The 13,362-nt window shown below is 50.0% G+C and overlaps 1 protein-coding gene across 1 annotated transcript in view; it reads right to left on the reverse strand.

Moving 5' to 3' along the window:
* Positions 1–13,362, reverse strand: part of OTOF (otoferlin) — a 167,086-nt gene that overhangs the window by 82,245 nt on the left and 71,479 nt on the right. The window contains exons 4-5 of the mRNA XM_084833256.1: positions 9,473–9,572; positions 4,909–5,093 (exon numbers count right to left, since the gene is read on the reverse strand). Coding sequence (XP_084689382.1) covers positions 4,909–5,093; positions 9,473–9,572 — 285 coding nt within the window. The remainder of the gene's footprint in view (positions 1–4,908; positions 5,094–9,472; positions 9,573–13,362) is intronic.

Consider the following 13,362-nt stretch of genomic DNA (forward strand, 5'->3'; position numbering starts at 1 on the left):
CTTCCCCATATGCTGATTCTATCCCCCTGGGCCACTTTTTCTCATCAGACTTGGATTCTGCCCACAGCAGCCTGTGGCTGCTTCCAGACAAGGCTTTCATCATGCAGTCACGCCGCTTCATTTATGGAAACCCATCTGGCTGGTCACCCAGCCACTCTTTTCATTCCTGAATTGTCTGTGTGACTCCAGTGTTTTATCAGACAATTTCAGGTTGATAACCCCAACCACTGAGTCAGCTCTACTGCTAACATTTCTAGCTGTGAAAATTTCTATAACTACTTTGCATCATGTCTCATTTCCATACAATGAGACTCCACTGTATGCCCTTATTACGAAAAGAAATCAGAAGACGGTCATTAGAAACAGATATTCCTTCCCATCTATATGTGGTCACAAACGTAACGCCTAACTCACTATAAAAGAAATGGAAATCATTTTCTTCCAGTTGAACTGGGGGGGGCTGAAGCTAGAGGCATGCCCCAGCCTCAGGATTTGGCTCGGACCTCAATTTGGTGCTTTGGGAGATGGCTTGATCCATCTTGGACTGATTCAGAAGCCATCCACTTCCTGTCAGGTATTGAGTTTTAAGGAGAATTGCAGATAATTTTTATTTCTTGTCAAAATTGGATGAAATCTGCAGAGATAGTTCCTGAGGGGAAAAACCCAGCCACGTCTGAGATGAATAGTTACAGGGATTTTTGTGCAAGAGCAGCCTTTACATTTTGAGGGTATCAAAAACAGCACACACTTATTCCCCCTGCTCCTATGTTCCTTGGGGACCATGGCTCTGAAAATGAAATACATTCTAGAGGTGGCCCTAAGTAAGAAACCTGCAAGATTCCAAAAGGATACATGCAGTGGTTCATGTCGAAGCAAGTCCTCAATTTCTTTAGGTTTTAAAACTGTGGTTTTAAGGTTTTATATATTTTGTATTGTTTTATTGTGTGCTCTTTGGTTTTAATTTTTGTGAACCGCCCAGAGAGCTTCGGCTATTGGGCAGTATAGAAATAAATAAATAAATAAAAATTTAGGGGGATGATATGCTTCCCCTTTCTCCTCCTTGGTTTTGGGGCATGTATGAAAATGGCACACATCATAGATCTGTCCCCAGGAAAGATATCTGCAAAGTTTTGGAAGGATAGGTACAGGAGCTAGGGAGTCAAGGTGACTGAAAATCAGTTTGAGGCTATATGGTGGCATTGGGAAGAAGGATTTTTCACTGTAGGAAGGACAGATTGAATAAATGAGAAGGGGAAAGCAAAGGATTTGAAATCTTGAACAAATAGAACTTGAAGACACCCCACCCCAACCTGATCCCAACCCAGCGCAGAACCCCTGACTTCCTGCATGCTTGCTACAGAACAAGGAAACCCCATTTGTAGCTCACACTCCCTCCCCCAAAGCACAGTGATCAGAAAGCCCTTGGTAAAATGTGCCCTGCAACTAGAAGGCGCACCCACTGGTCATTCAGCTCCAGCTTTGGTTCCAGTTGCTTCAGAGGGAAGTCTGCTTTACCTCAGGAAACACCCAAAACAGTCTGAAGGGGCTTGATTTGGTTCAGGCCAATGGGGGCCGATGGCTCCAATTTTGGTGGGGCTGTGTGTACAGTCTGGGTTTTAGTCAGAACCAGCAAGAACGCTAAAGTGTTGAATGGGGTGCGGCTACCCTTGAAAGACCAGATCTGCAGCCTGGGGGTCATTTTAGACTACCATGGAGGCTCAGGTGTCAGCTGTGAGCCGGACAGCGCTGTATCAACTCCATCTGATACGGCGGCTGCGCCCCTTCCTTCCCGACCACCTGCTCCCATCGGTAGTACATGCCCTGGTCTCCTCTTGTTTAGACTACTGTAATGCGCTCTACGTGGGGTTACCCTTGAAGACGGTTCGGAAGCTGCAGCTCGTACAGAACATGGCGGCTCGCCTGATTAAAGGCAGCTGCCGGTGTGATCACATCACTCCAGTGCTGAAGGAGTTGCACTGGTTACCAGTTGTTTTCTGGGCCAAATTCAAGGGGTTGGTTTTGACCTTTAAAACCCTATATGGTTCTGGCCCAGTCTATTTCAAGGAGCGCCTCCAGCAACACCAGGCAGGCTGCTTAACAAGATCAGCCTTGGATGGCCTTCTCTCTGTCCTATCAGCCAGGGCAGCTAGACTGGTGAGGATGAGGGAGAGGGCCTTCTCTGTGGTGGCCCCCACTCTGTGGAACTCTCTCTCTAGGGAACTCCGCCATGCTCCCTCTTTAATGAGCTTCTGCCATGCATTAAAAATGTGGTTGTTCAGGCAGGCATTTGGGGTGGGTTAGGGTATTTTTAGAAATATTATGTTTTTAATGTAGAATTTTATAGTTTTAAACTGTTTTTATTATTGTACATCGTCCAGAGTGGCTGGGTGACCAGCCAGATGGGCGATTAATAAATAAATAAAATAAACAAAGGAGCTATCCAAGGTGCTGAACCCTACCCCCAAACTAGGTCTAGCACCTTGGATAGCTCCTTTAGAATTCTGGCTGGTTCTGATGGGAACCCAGCATGGATCCACAGCCCCACTGAAATCGGAGCCACCGGCCCCCACTGGTTCAGGCTTCAGACAAATCCAAAACATCCCCCCCCCCCAGAAACCATGTCTGCTTATGTCTGATATGCTGTCCCTTTTGGCAGTCTCTCAGATTTTAATTAGCTTCTCCTCAATTGCCAGAATGACTGCTGTTTTCCAGTGCTGAGCCAGTACAGTCTTGGCAGCTGAGCTGAGCAGTCTCCTGGCACACTGATCACAGTCATCCAAACAATTCTGTGCAGCAGCATTCAATCAACCAGGGCTCAAATTAACTCCAATTATTTGAGAGAGAACTTCTAAAACGTGGGCCCAATCCCGGTGGAAGTGGTTATGCCCCCAGATGGAAAACTGCGTGCCCTTTCTGACAGTAAAAGCTGCAGTGTACGTTTGCACCTTCCAGCAGAGGTCTCTCGGTGTAGCTAAACCAAGACCTGAGCTGGTGGATGCTGAATCTCCAAACGGAGAGTTGCTCCCAGATCCCCCACCGCTCTGGATCGAGAGAAACCAAACAGTGCAGCTGGCGAACTACGTGAGGACCGTCAAAACATGCAGAAACTGGTGCGCAATCGCCATTAAAGCCAGCCATTGTGCTCCTGCCCAGCAACAAGAAGTGTTAACGTGCTGATCTGGGAAGATGATCTACAGCTCCAATTAGACATTTCAGCCTGGTTTCATGCTGCGAATTGGCTATTTACTGTGCCTTTGCAGATCTCTGTGAGAGTCATTGCTCCATGAGCTCAAAATTCAGAGCAGTGTGATTTGTTTCTTACTTGCAAAACAGTCCAAGTATAAATGCATAGGTCCCAATGGAGAACGGATGCCCATCGGCAGTGCTAAACAAGGACAACAGGGGACCTAAGAGGGGGACCCAAGGCTGAAAACTTTCTGCCACTGCAAGCAGGACCCCAGAAGAATCCTAAGACAAGCACCTTGGAATCCCTTGCAGTGATGCCGGTGCATGAATTCTATGCTGACTGGGACGGTTAGCATGCAAGGAACCACATGGACAGGTCCAGAATACCAAGGGACAACTTGCATCCTCCAAGACCTAAAGATCACAGTAGAGCAGCCTCCTCCAGCCTAGCACCTTCTAAATGTGTTGCCAAAATCCCCCCCGATCCTATTTGCCCCCATAGGTGCTATTTGGGGCATCTGTGGCGCCCCAAATTTGTGGACATGCCATGGGATAAAAGTTAACCTCCCCTTCCAAATCACGTCACAGTGATCAGGGACCCCATAGCAGAGAGAGAGAAATTTAGAGAGAGAGAGAGAGAGAGAGAGAGAGCAGCCAGTTGTAAGATTTAAAGCATACACTTAACATCAATGCGTCTTCTGGCCTTCTGATGACCATCTGGGAGTGCACGTTATTCAGTAACCTTCAGGACAGTTTAAGGTCATTGGGGCTGGATCCTCAGAACCTCCCTGACTCCTCCCTATGCCAAACCACTGGGGAGACCCTGGAGAGGGAGAACAACAGCGCCCACATTTGCAAGACAACTTCAGCATACGGTCCACAACCCTCTGCAGATCAAGAGGCAAGCTGGGAATTTCTTCTGCAGTTGCCAAGCAAATGCCAGTGCAAGGCCCATCCCCCAACCCACCGCCCCCAGTAGAATGTTTGTCCTGGGCTCTGGCTGGGCTGTGGAGATGTATGGACAGCAGAAACCACCCCTCCTTTTCCCCATCCACACACAGACATACTCAACTGGCTACTGAGCATCCTTCGGCAGGCTAGTGCCTCCTAAGACAGCACCATGTTCTCTACTGATGGGTGAGTCCTGGACCAATAAATGCATGCCTTAACCAGTCTGCACGCCTTAAATCCACAGCTTCAAATACAACCGGGAGAGAGCAAGTTGGCTGCTTGAGCAACTTTTCCTGTGTGTGTGTGTGTGTGTGTGTGTGTGTGTGTGTGTTTTATTTCCCTCTTCTGTGTATGTGTGTTTTAAACAATCCAAGAAAAGGAAATGTCAGGGCCGGTGGGCCAACTGTTAAGCCAAATTTCCAACTTCGGGAACCTGGCTGCAATGTGTCATGCCCCACAACATTGAGCTGCATGAAGGAGCACCCTGTTGCTGGCCCAGTGCTGACAGCGTTCCACAGACACAAGTAACACTTCTAGGGCCATCGCCAGAGACATCCTACTAGAAAGCTGCTCAGCTGAAGTCAAAACAGTGCTGAAGCAACACATCATCTCACTGTGCTCCTCTCCTGCTGTCCTAAAAGTCCAGATCTTTGACTGACTGGACAGCTCCTGGGAAGGCAGGATATGCAGCCCCATGGCAGGGGGTGGCAGGAAAGGGACACAACCCTGCAGTTTGCATTTGAAGTTTTGAACGTGCATTTGAACGGCTACCTCCGGAGTGCCCTCTCTGCAGCACTGGTCTTGCTGGGCGACTGCCTGTGACTGGGAAGCAGGCCGTCCGTCTCGTGAGGGTCACCTTCTGAGCGTGTGTTGGGGCTCTCCAAGAACTCATCATCGTTCCAAGCACCAACAGTGCCATCCATGGCCTGGTATCTGATCTCGATGGAGATGCTGGTCTGAAATAAGAAAAAGTATCTGCTCACATGTACTTAAGGGCCAGAACCAAGGAACCGCCCATCTCCATTATGATGACTGAACCACTTTCCTCTCACCCTCCCAATCCTTAACTGCCATGTTGTTGTTGTTCAGTCATTAAGTCATGTCCGACTCTTCGTGACCCCATGGACCATAGCACGCCAGGCCTTCCTGTCCTTTAACTGCCATGAGCCAACGTAAATTAAGGCACGTTGCTTCCAGAAGACATTGAACCTTGGGGCACATCCTCACCACAGACATGTGCTGCTTATCCTAGGCATATTTACTTAAGAGTAAGTCCCACAGTGTTTAATGGGGCTGGCTCACTAGTACCGCCTGCCCCACACTGGTGCCCTCCACACACATTGGACAACAACCCCATCATCCCAGCCAGCATGCTGGCTGTGCACGATGAAGGTTGTAGTCCAATACACCTGGACGGGACCAGGTTGGGAAAGGATATACTAGTGAGGAAACACTTATGCCCCTGCTGATTCTCTTTGGCCCCACCAATTCCATTGTGCAAGCAGCCCTCATTCCATGCACAATGGCAATTTAATGCTTCCGGAGCAACCCCAAACTAGCAGAAACGCTTGTTTCTGGGAGGAGGCAGGACAGCAGAGCTCGTATAAGGGAGCTCTGACAACCCTGCCTCCTTCCAGAAATGAGCATGTCAGCTCATTTCAGGGCTTCCCCTCAGAAGCACTAAATCTCCCTTGTGTAAGTGGTGGGTCCCACTTGCGCAATGAACTTGCAATGGCAGGGCAGAAACACCCCACTGGGTATCATCTTACAATTCCCAAGATCCTTTGAGGGAAGCCATGGCAGTTGGCTAGGATACAGAATATGGTTTTGGAAAGGCAAAAACTCCTGGAAGTAGGACCCATCTAAAGGGTCATCCGTTGTGAGTTTTCTTCCCTATGCTCTGGAATGTAGGAGCTGGGGTGGAATTTGTGCCCCGACAATGATGACATAACAACAGCCATATCTTTCTAGGCTGATATCCTGCTAAAAAGCTAGTAAGTTTATTGACAGAGATCTCGCATTTCTCTGTGATGTACATTCAGTTTGGCTTAAAGGAAATAAAAGAAGGCAAACTAACACATAATCAATCCAACCTCAAAACAAAACTGCAGCAGATAAAAACAAACAGTTCACAGGAAGAACTGCTGTAAACATTCCCTCTATGAAAAAGGACCCGAAGCTGTGTAGATCAAAATAATTAGAATATACAATACAATTCCTAACCCAATACAACCTTCCCATAAAGCAACCTAAAAAAAGTGTATGCACTGGGCTATGAATGTTATTGCATTGTAATACAGGGTGGGAAGAAGGCAGATTTGGATCAACTGGAAGATCTCTGGGTCGATAAGCAGTAGGTCAGCAAGGGTTTCTGACTCACAATGTTTTAAACAATTGCCACAATAAATTTAATAAATAATATATATACTTTTTATAGAGGATCTTTTAATAGATTAGTTTTTATGTTTTAATTGTAATTTTGTATGTTAGCTTGTATTTTTTTATCATTAGCTGTCTTGAGCATTATTTGCAGGGAAAATGGAGGATATATATTTAATTAATTAATAAATCCATTATATGGGCTTCGCCCCTCCTTCCCCAGTGCAATGCTCACTCAGTATTAAGCCCCAATGTGTTCAATGGGGCTTACTCCCAGGAAACAGTGCATAGCAACCAGTGGAGGCTGGTGGATCCAATGTCAGCGGGGAGGTGAATCTGCTCTGGGTTTCAGTCAGAACCAGTCAGAACTCTAAAGGACCCATCCAAGGTGCACCTTGGATAGCTTCGGCTATTGGGCGGTATAGAAATGAAATGAAATAAAATAAATAAATAACTCCTTTAGAGTTCTGACTGGTGCCTTCCAGATAATTTGGACTACATCTCCCATCATTCCCAGCCAGCATGGCCAATCCAACACATCTGGAGGGCACTAGGTTGGGGAGTCTGGTGTACAGCATTGAGACATCTGTTAGGCTACTGAAGTTGAGCAGTTTGGGGGAAAAGCAGGAGTGGGTTTTTGAGCTCAGCTCTGGTACCGAAAACCAGATTCCCAGCTGCAGCCTGTGCTCAGAGGCAGCCTGTTCCCCAATTCTCAGGATATGTCTATGCCCCCGAGCCAATGTTTTGGCTCCAGTTGGGGGGCCTCGGCGTCTAGTATGAACAACATAGATCCTGCACGTTGGAGGTCTGCTCCCTGGGGTTCATCAGAAATACCTCATTTGTGCATTCTTGCATGTTTCTGAGCAGCACACACATGGAGGGACCTTGTGGATTTGATATTTAAGAGATAAGAACCACCTTGTAATTTGGAGCATGAAATATTTATTCATTTTAAGCATTTTTGTCCTGCTCCTGAGCCAAATGGTTTCCTGGAGTGACTTGCATTCAGCTGGTAGAAAAAAGACAGTCCCTACATGACACAAAAGGGCAACGGGATGGGGTGGGAAGTATAAAAAAGCGAGTGGCCTTTAACCAGGCTGGTGACGGCCATGCCACCCTTGTCCTCTCCCTGTGCTGTGGCCTGCTGGGATGGCTCTTGGTGGCGACAGCTGGGAACGGAGGAATAACCATTTTCACTAAGCCTCCTCAAAGGAGCTGTCCCTCCCCTGTTCTCTGAGATCCACTGGATGGACCCAGTTCTGTTTCAGTCCTTGAGCCAGATTAAGGCCATCCTCCTTGGCAGGTGCAAGGGGCCCTGGTGTAAGTCTCGCTGCTCTCCCAGCTCGCTCAGTCCAGAGCTAGCTACACCAGGATTTCTGCGGCAGGGCAGGGTCTGCTTCTCCTGTTCCATGGCACATCCTCACTACTGTCTTCCCCCTACCCCACTTCGACTTTAATGCCCTGCTTCATTGGATTATTGGGCTTGGTTAGTTTCCCTGTCTGTACCTCGAAGGGGAGCTTGCTCCTCCCCGCTCCCCCGTCACACCGGCTAGACCTTTCAGGTTCAGCTCAACAAGTCTCAAGGGGCAAACTGAGGAGGGGAAGATGGGCTAAGGCCTGGCTAATGGAGACCAGGCCTTTGGCCAGTGGCCTTCCTCCCAAGGAGTCACAAGAGAGTGGAGGGGTCCCACCCACTTCTCATGTGAACAAGCTGATTAAGGGCGGTGGTGGCAGCAGACAGAGAAAGCGCAGCAGGGTGCGGCTCAGAGGCCTACCTTGGAGGGCTGGTGCTGGCCATGGCCACTGTGTGATCATGACAACTGCCTATGCCAGAATAGTATCATAATCAGATAGGTCTAAGGATCTGTGTATTAATGGCTATGAGCTATGATGGCTAACGGAGCCTCCATGGTCAGATGAAGTGTACCTCTCAATACCAGGTGCTGAGGCCAAGCAGCTGTAGGCTTCCTGCCCTAGTTGTGGACTTCCTGGAGGCATCTGACTGGCCACTGTGGAACACAGGATGCCCGGCCAGGTGGGCCTTTAGGGTGGGTCCAGCTGGGCTTTCCATGTGTCCTTAAGCTTTGCAAAATGTCTCCCCACCCCCAAACTGTGCTAACAAAATCTCCCTTTCTCTGGCTGGATTAGATGCAGGTCACCTGAGCTGCAGCACAAACAGGGAGCCCAGCCAGAGAAGCAGAGAGGAATGTTACTGACTTGCCTTTCCTCTTTTGTGTGGTTGCCATGGTTACTGCATAGGGTGCTCCCGTATACGCTGCATGAAAGTATTGCTTTAACGATATGATGTGTGCATGATTTCGGCCATTGGCTCAAAAGTCCCGGCTGCTGAAATGCTGAGAAGCTGCAAGATTCATGGCTAAAGCAAAGTTGCTAGTCCTCTGTATGTAAGTCCTTCACAGAATTCTTTCATGGCATGTGTGGATGGAGTGGGATCATACGTGGTGCCCCCACATACCTGTGTAGGCTCTATTCCAACTTTCCAATGAACCGGGGAAACGCCCTTGGAGAGCGCCTGCAGAGCCTCCAGGCAGGGGCTTTGTAAGCAGTCACAATGAATGCCCACAAAATCCCAAGGAGTTTCACACGCACCCCGCCTTCGCCACCTGCCTATCAAAAGGAAGGGACTGGTCTCAACGGGGAGACTTAAGCAGTCTGCAGAAGGAAAGCCCCATTTGGAGTCACAAGTGTTGCTGGGGTGGGAGGAATCTTGCATTTTTCAGCCCCTCCTTTTGAAAGCTCCGCCATCCCCTGAACAAACACGCGAAAGTCAGAGCACTGAAAAGACATCTGAAAAGTCCATGTGGGCGACATGTGCACATTGGAGCAGTCAGGGAACACCTTCACTGGCATAAAACCAACCCGGAAGAAGGTTCACACCAGCAGCTTTCCGGAAAAGAGCCTCCTCCTGCTCCTTGCATCGTTACACTGCGTTTACCCGAATGGCGGCGTTGTTGTCGTCTGTCAAGGTGTCTGTCAGCTCCAGCTGCCCGTCCTCCACCACTTTCTGCAAGACCATCTGGAATGTTCCGATGAGCCTAGGAAGCAAGCAGAAGAGGCCGTGAGGATCCTGGGAGATGTGGACGCCCAGCCCACTCCTGATGGTGCTGGCTGGACAAATCTCAGAAATGCCAAGACCTTGGGGAGAGAAAGTGAAGTTGTCCCTGGAGAGAAGAGCAGAGCACGCGGATAGCATGTGTTTCTTAAAGTCACTGAGACAGAGGTGGACAACTGTAAGCATTAGGAACCCCGGAAGCTGCTGCACCTCAGGATGGGCCAATTGGTCGGTTTCACTTTCTCCTGTATTTGGATTTTTCACTCTCAAATATGAAGAACTTTGTGAATTTTGGATAATTCGTATCAGGAACAAGCCAAAATGAAATTCTCACCCATCTGCACTGGCCCAATTCAACAGGTGCAGCTATTTCCGGGATGGAAAGGACCATCTTGTACCTGCCTGCCATGCAGCTATTGAAGGTGAGGCTGCTGCCAGAGCAAAGAGGTGGCCACCCCAGTTCACCATTAACATGGCTGAATCCACCAGGATTCAAACCCAGGCTTTTAAGGGCTGAGTGCTCAGAGCCCTGGCCTGGAGGGCCAAATCTGTCGGCTTCGGTTTCTCCCACATTCGATTCTTTTAAAATCTCAACTTCTTTTTATCTCAAATATGGAGAACTTTGCAAATTTGGGTAAATTCTTATCAAAACTGAACTGAACTGAACTGAACTTCTCACTCACACCTATCTGGCCCAAACCAGGTCAGATCACAGGTCCATTTACCCCAGCATTGTCTTACCATCCACCAGCAGCTCCCCACCATTGCAGAGAGGAGCTGTTCCCAGCCCTACACAGAAATGCCAGAGATTATACTTGGGAGCGTCTGCCTGCAAAGCAGGTACTCTTCCACACACCTACCACCTCTCTCCTTCTATTGAGGACTAGAAACTTGGAACATGACAGGGAATCAGTATCAGATGGCATCCTAACAGTGAAGGGAAGAGGGCTAATTACACATTATATGTGAAGGAAAGGACCCAGTGGTGTCTGGCCATTAGTACAATTTCTGTTGCACTACCAAGCACCATTGACATTGTACAAGAGTTGGCTTCCTCTGGCACCATGTAAATACAGCTCGTGGCTAGACACTATTGGATCCTACCCAAATTTATGCAACTGAGCCCCCAAACCTTGTTTTTAATGAAAAGCAGCCCTGGGAGAGGGGCATTCAGAGTGGAGAAGTAGCTGTCGGGGTGCTTCTCTCTTTCCCAACCTAGTAGGTTTTTAAAATCCATGCCAAACAACCCATCTGAGCTGCCAACTCAGTGCATGCCATGTGGGGCATGTCATGCCGTCGCAATCCCCCGCCTCCACCACACACACACGTGCATTTACTGTACACTGGCGGTTGTGTGAAGCCACAGCAGTATGTGGTGTAGAGTTAATTAAGTACATGCCCAACAGGTGAGACCAACACCCCACATTTGCAAGGTGGGGGATTATTAGGGCTGAGGTGTGCTGCCTGCAGATAACGCTGGAGAACGTGCGTGCGTTTGCATGCCCGCTTGCTGACTCTTCGACAATGCCTCCCCGGCAGCGTTCCTTTATCAGCAATTAACGAGAACGACGCTTGGCTATCGGAGAGCCTCTGACAGCGATATCAATATTTGGACACTGTGCCAGAGTAGTGTTGCCCCCTCCCGCCAGCCGGGGTCAGCAGGAGCAACATCGCGCTGATGGAAACCTCCTCTGTCTCACGCGCTGCACCAGCCTCGGGACACAGCCGCAGCACTCAAGGCACTCAGTTGGCGAGGGGAGGGAAGAAACTCACGGCCCCTGCAAGCCCACGTGGCAGACAGGCCAGGGAGCGGCTGCTGTGCGCCCAGATGCAGGTGGTCGGCTGAGAGCTGTCAAAACCTAGAAGTCTGGGCGAACTCGCTAGAGGCACGCAGAGGGACCAGACTCTGCAGGGCACTCTTGTTCAACCTGGAGCGCACCAGGGGCCTTTACGGTACGGAGGGGGAATGCAAGAGTTACAGTTACGGTACAGGAGCTGTACATGGGGGGGGCGGGTAGAGGGGAATCATAGAATAGTATAGTAGGGTTGGAAGGGGCCTACAAGGCCATCGAGTCCAACCCCCGGACTCGATGGGAATTTGGGAGTGGGAATTTCCCCCCACTCCCATATTCCATAGCATTTGGGATTATTCCTCCAAAGCACCTTCAGTGGGGCCCAGCACACTCATTCTCCCCACCCCCTGGGGGGGGGAGAACCTTTTTCAGCCTGAGGGCCAAATTCCATTTTAGAGAAGCTTCCGGGGGCCGCATTCTAGAGATGGGCGGGGCCGAAGGCAAAGGGGGCGGGGTTGAAATACCAACCTGTTTTAGCCTGAAGCTCTTCCTGCCAGTAGTAACTAGGGGAGTAACTCGGAGGGGAGGCATTTCAGCTTTTAGAAGGGGGAGCATGAGCTGCACAAAAGCCGGGAAACCTGGCAGCTGGGGAGGGGAAGGTGGGGAAGGGGAGCGGCCCTCTGGGGACGCCAGGCAGGCCAGATTTGGCCCACAGTGCTGAGGTTCTGCTCCCCTGTTCTACACACTGGCTATTGATATAGGCCAGGGTTGGGGAGCTTTTTCTGGCCTGACGGCTGGTTTGGTTCTGGGCAAGCCTGTTGGGGCCCACAGTGGGGAGGGCCGTGCCCTAAAGCGGGTGGGGTCTGTGACTGCCCAGACCCCGCTCAGTCACGCACACACAGACACCCCCCTACATTGCCCTCCCCCACTCCAGTCAGGCTTCTGAAAGGTGGTTCTCCAAGGGGGGGGTGCAGTGCAGGGGAGGGGAGGGTTCGCGCTTTTCTCCCCAGCAGCCCCCCCCCCCCCCGCTGCAATTAGGTCTTTAAACACTCTCCGTTAGCACCATCACTGATATTGGCACTTACATGGGCCACTGATTTAATTACTTTGTTTGTTTGTTTGCAGTAGAAAGCAGGGGGGGGGGGGGCCTTGCAACCAGCCAAGCAGCTCTGCTGCTCTCTGGCATTCTGAAGAGGGAAATTTGCAGAGGTGGATATGAACGTGAGAGGCCGCCTCCGACGGGGTCAGGTCATTCGTCCCGTGAAGCCCGTTTGCCCGCTGCTGAGTGGCACTGGCTCTCCCCGTTCTCAGGCAGAGGGCGGAGAAGATGGAGATGCTGGGAACTGAAGCGGAGACTCCCCACCTCCTCCTCCTCCACCACCATTACTACATTGAAGCACATGGCGCTTTAGAGTGTACAAGAAGACAGCCCTGCCCCGAGGAGCTTACAGGGCAAAATTCATCACAGGGGAGGCAATAGAAGGCAACAAGGGGAAGCAGGGGAAGCATTTACATCCAGCCTCACATAGAATCATAGGGTTGGAAGGGGCCTACCAGACAGTCGAGTCCGACCCGCTGCTCAGTGCAGGAAGCCTAATTCCCAGGCGGTCCCCCATCCAGGTGCTGACCAGGGGTGACGTTGCTTAGCTTCCAAGATCAGACGAGATCGGGCACATCCAGCCCATGCTGAGTCCTGGCTATGCAAAAGCTTCATAGCCAAAAGGAGTTTTGAGGAGGGATTTGAGGGAGGGGGAGGGAAGGAGTGGCACCATACAGGTGTTTGGAAAGGGAATTGCAGGGGTAGGGGGAATTTCCAGAGTAAGCAAGAAGCGGATTTTGATAAGCTGGTTGCAGAGTTGTGTGTCTCCTGAGTCCTCCTTATACAAAAGGGCTGGAGGAGTTTAGAGGCAAGTCATTAGAATTTTAATAATATTAAGGAAAGTCCTCAATTGGGGGGGGGTGTTATTGATTTTATTGGGG

Source organism: Heloderma suspectum, chromosome 1, assembly GCF_057233095.1.
Source record: "Heloderma suspectum isolate Gila_16-S chromosome 1, 16-S_ref, whole genome shotgun sequence".
NCBI classification, from domain to species: Eukaryota; Metazoa; Chordata; class Lepidosauria; order Squamata; family Helodermatidae; genus Heloderma; species Heloderma suspectum.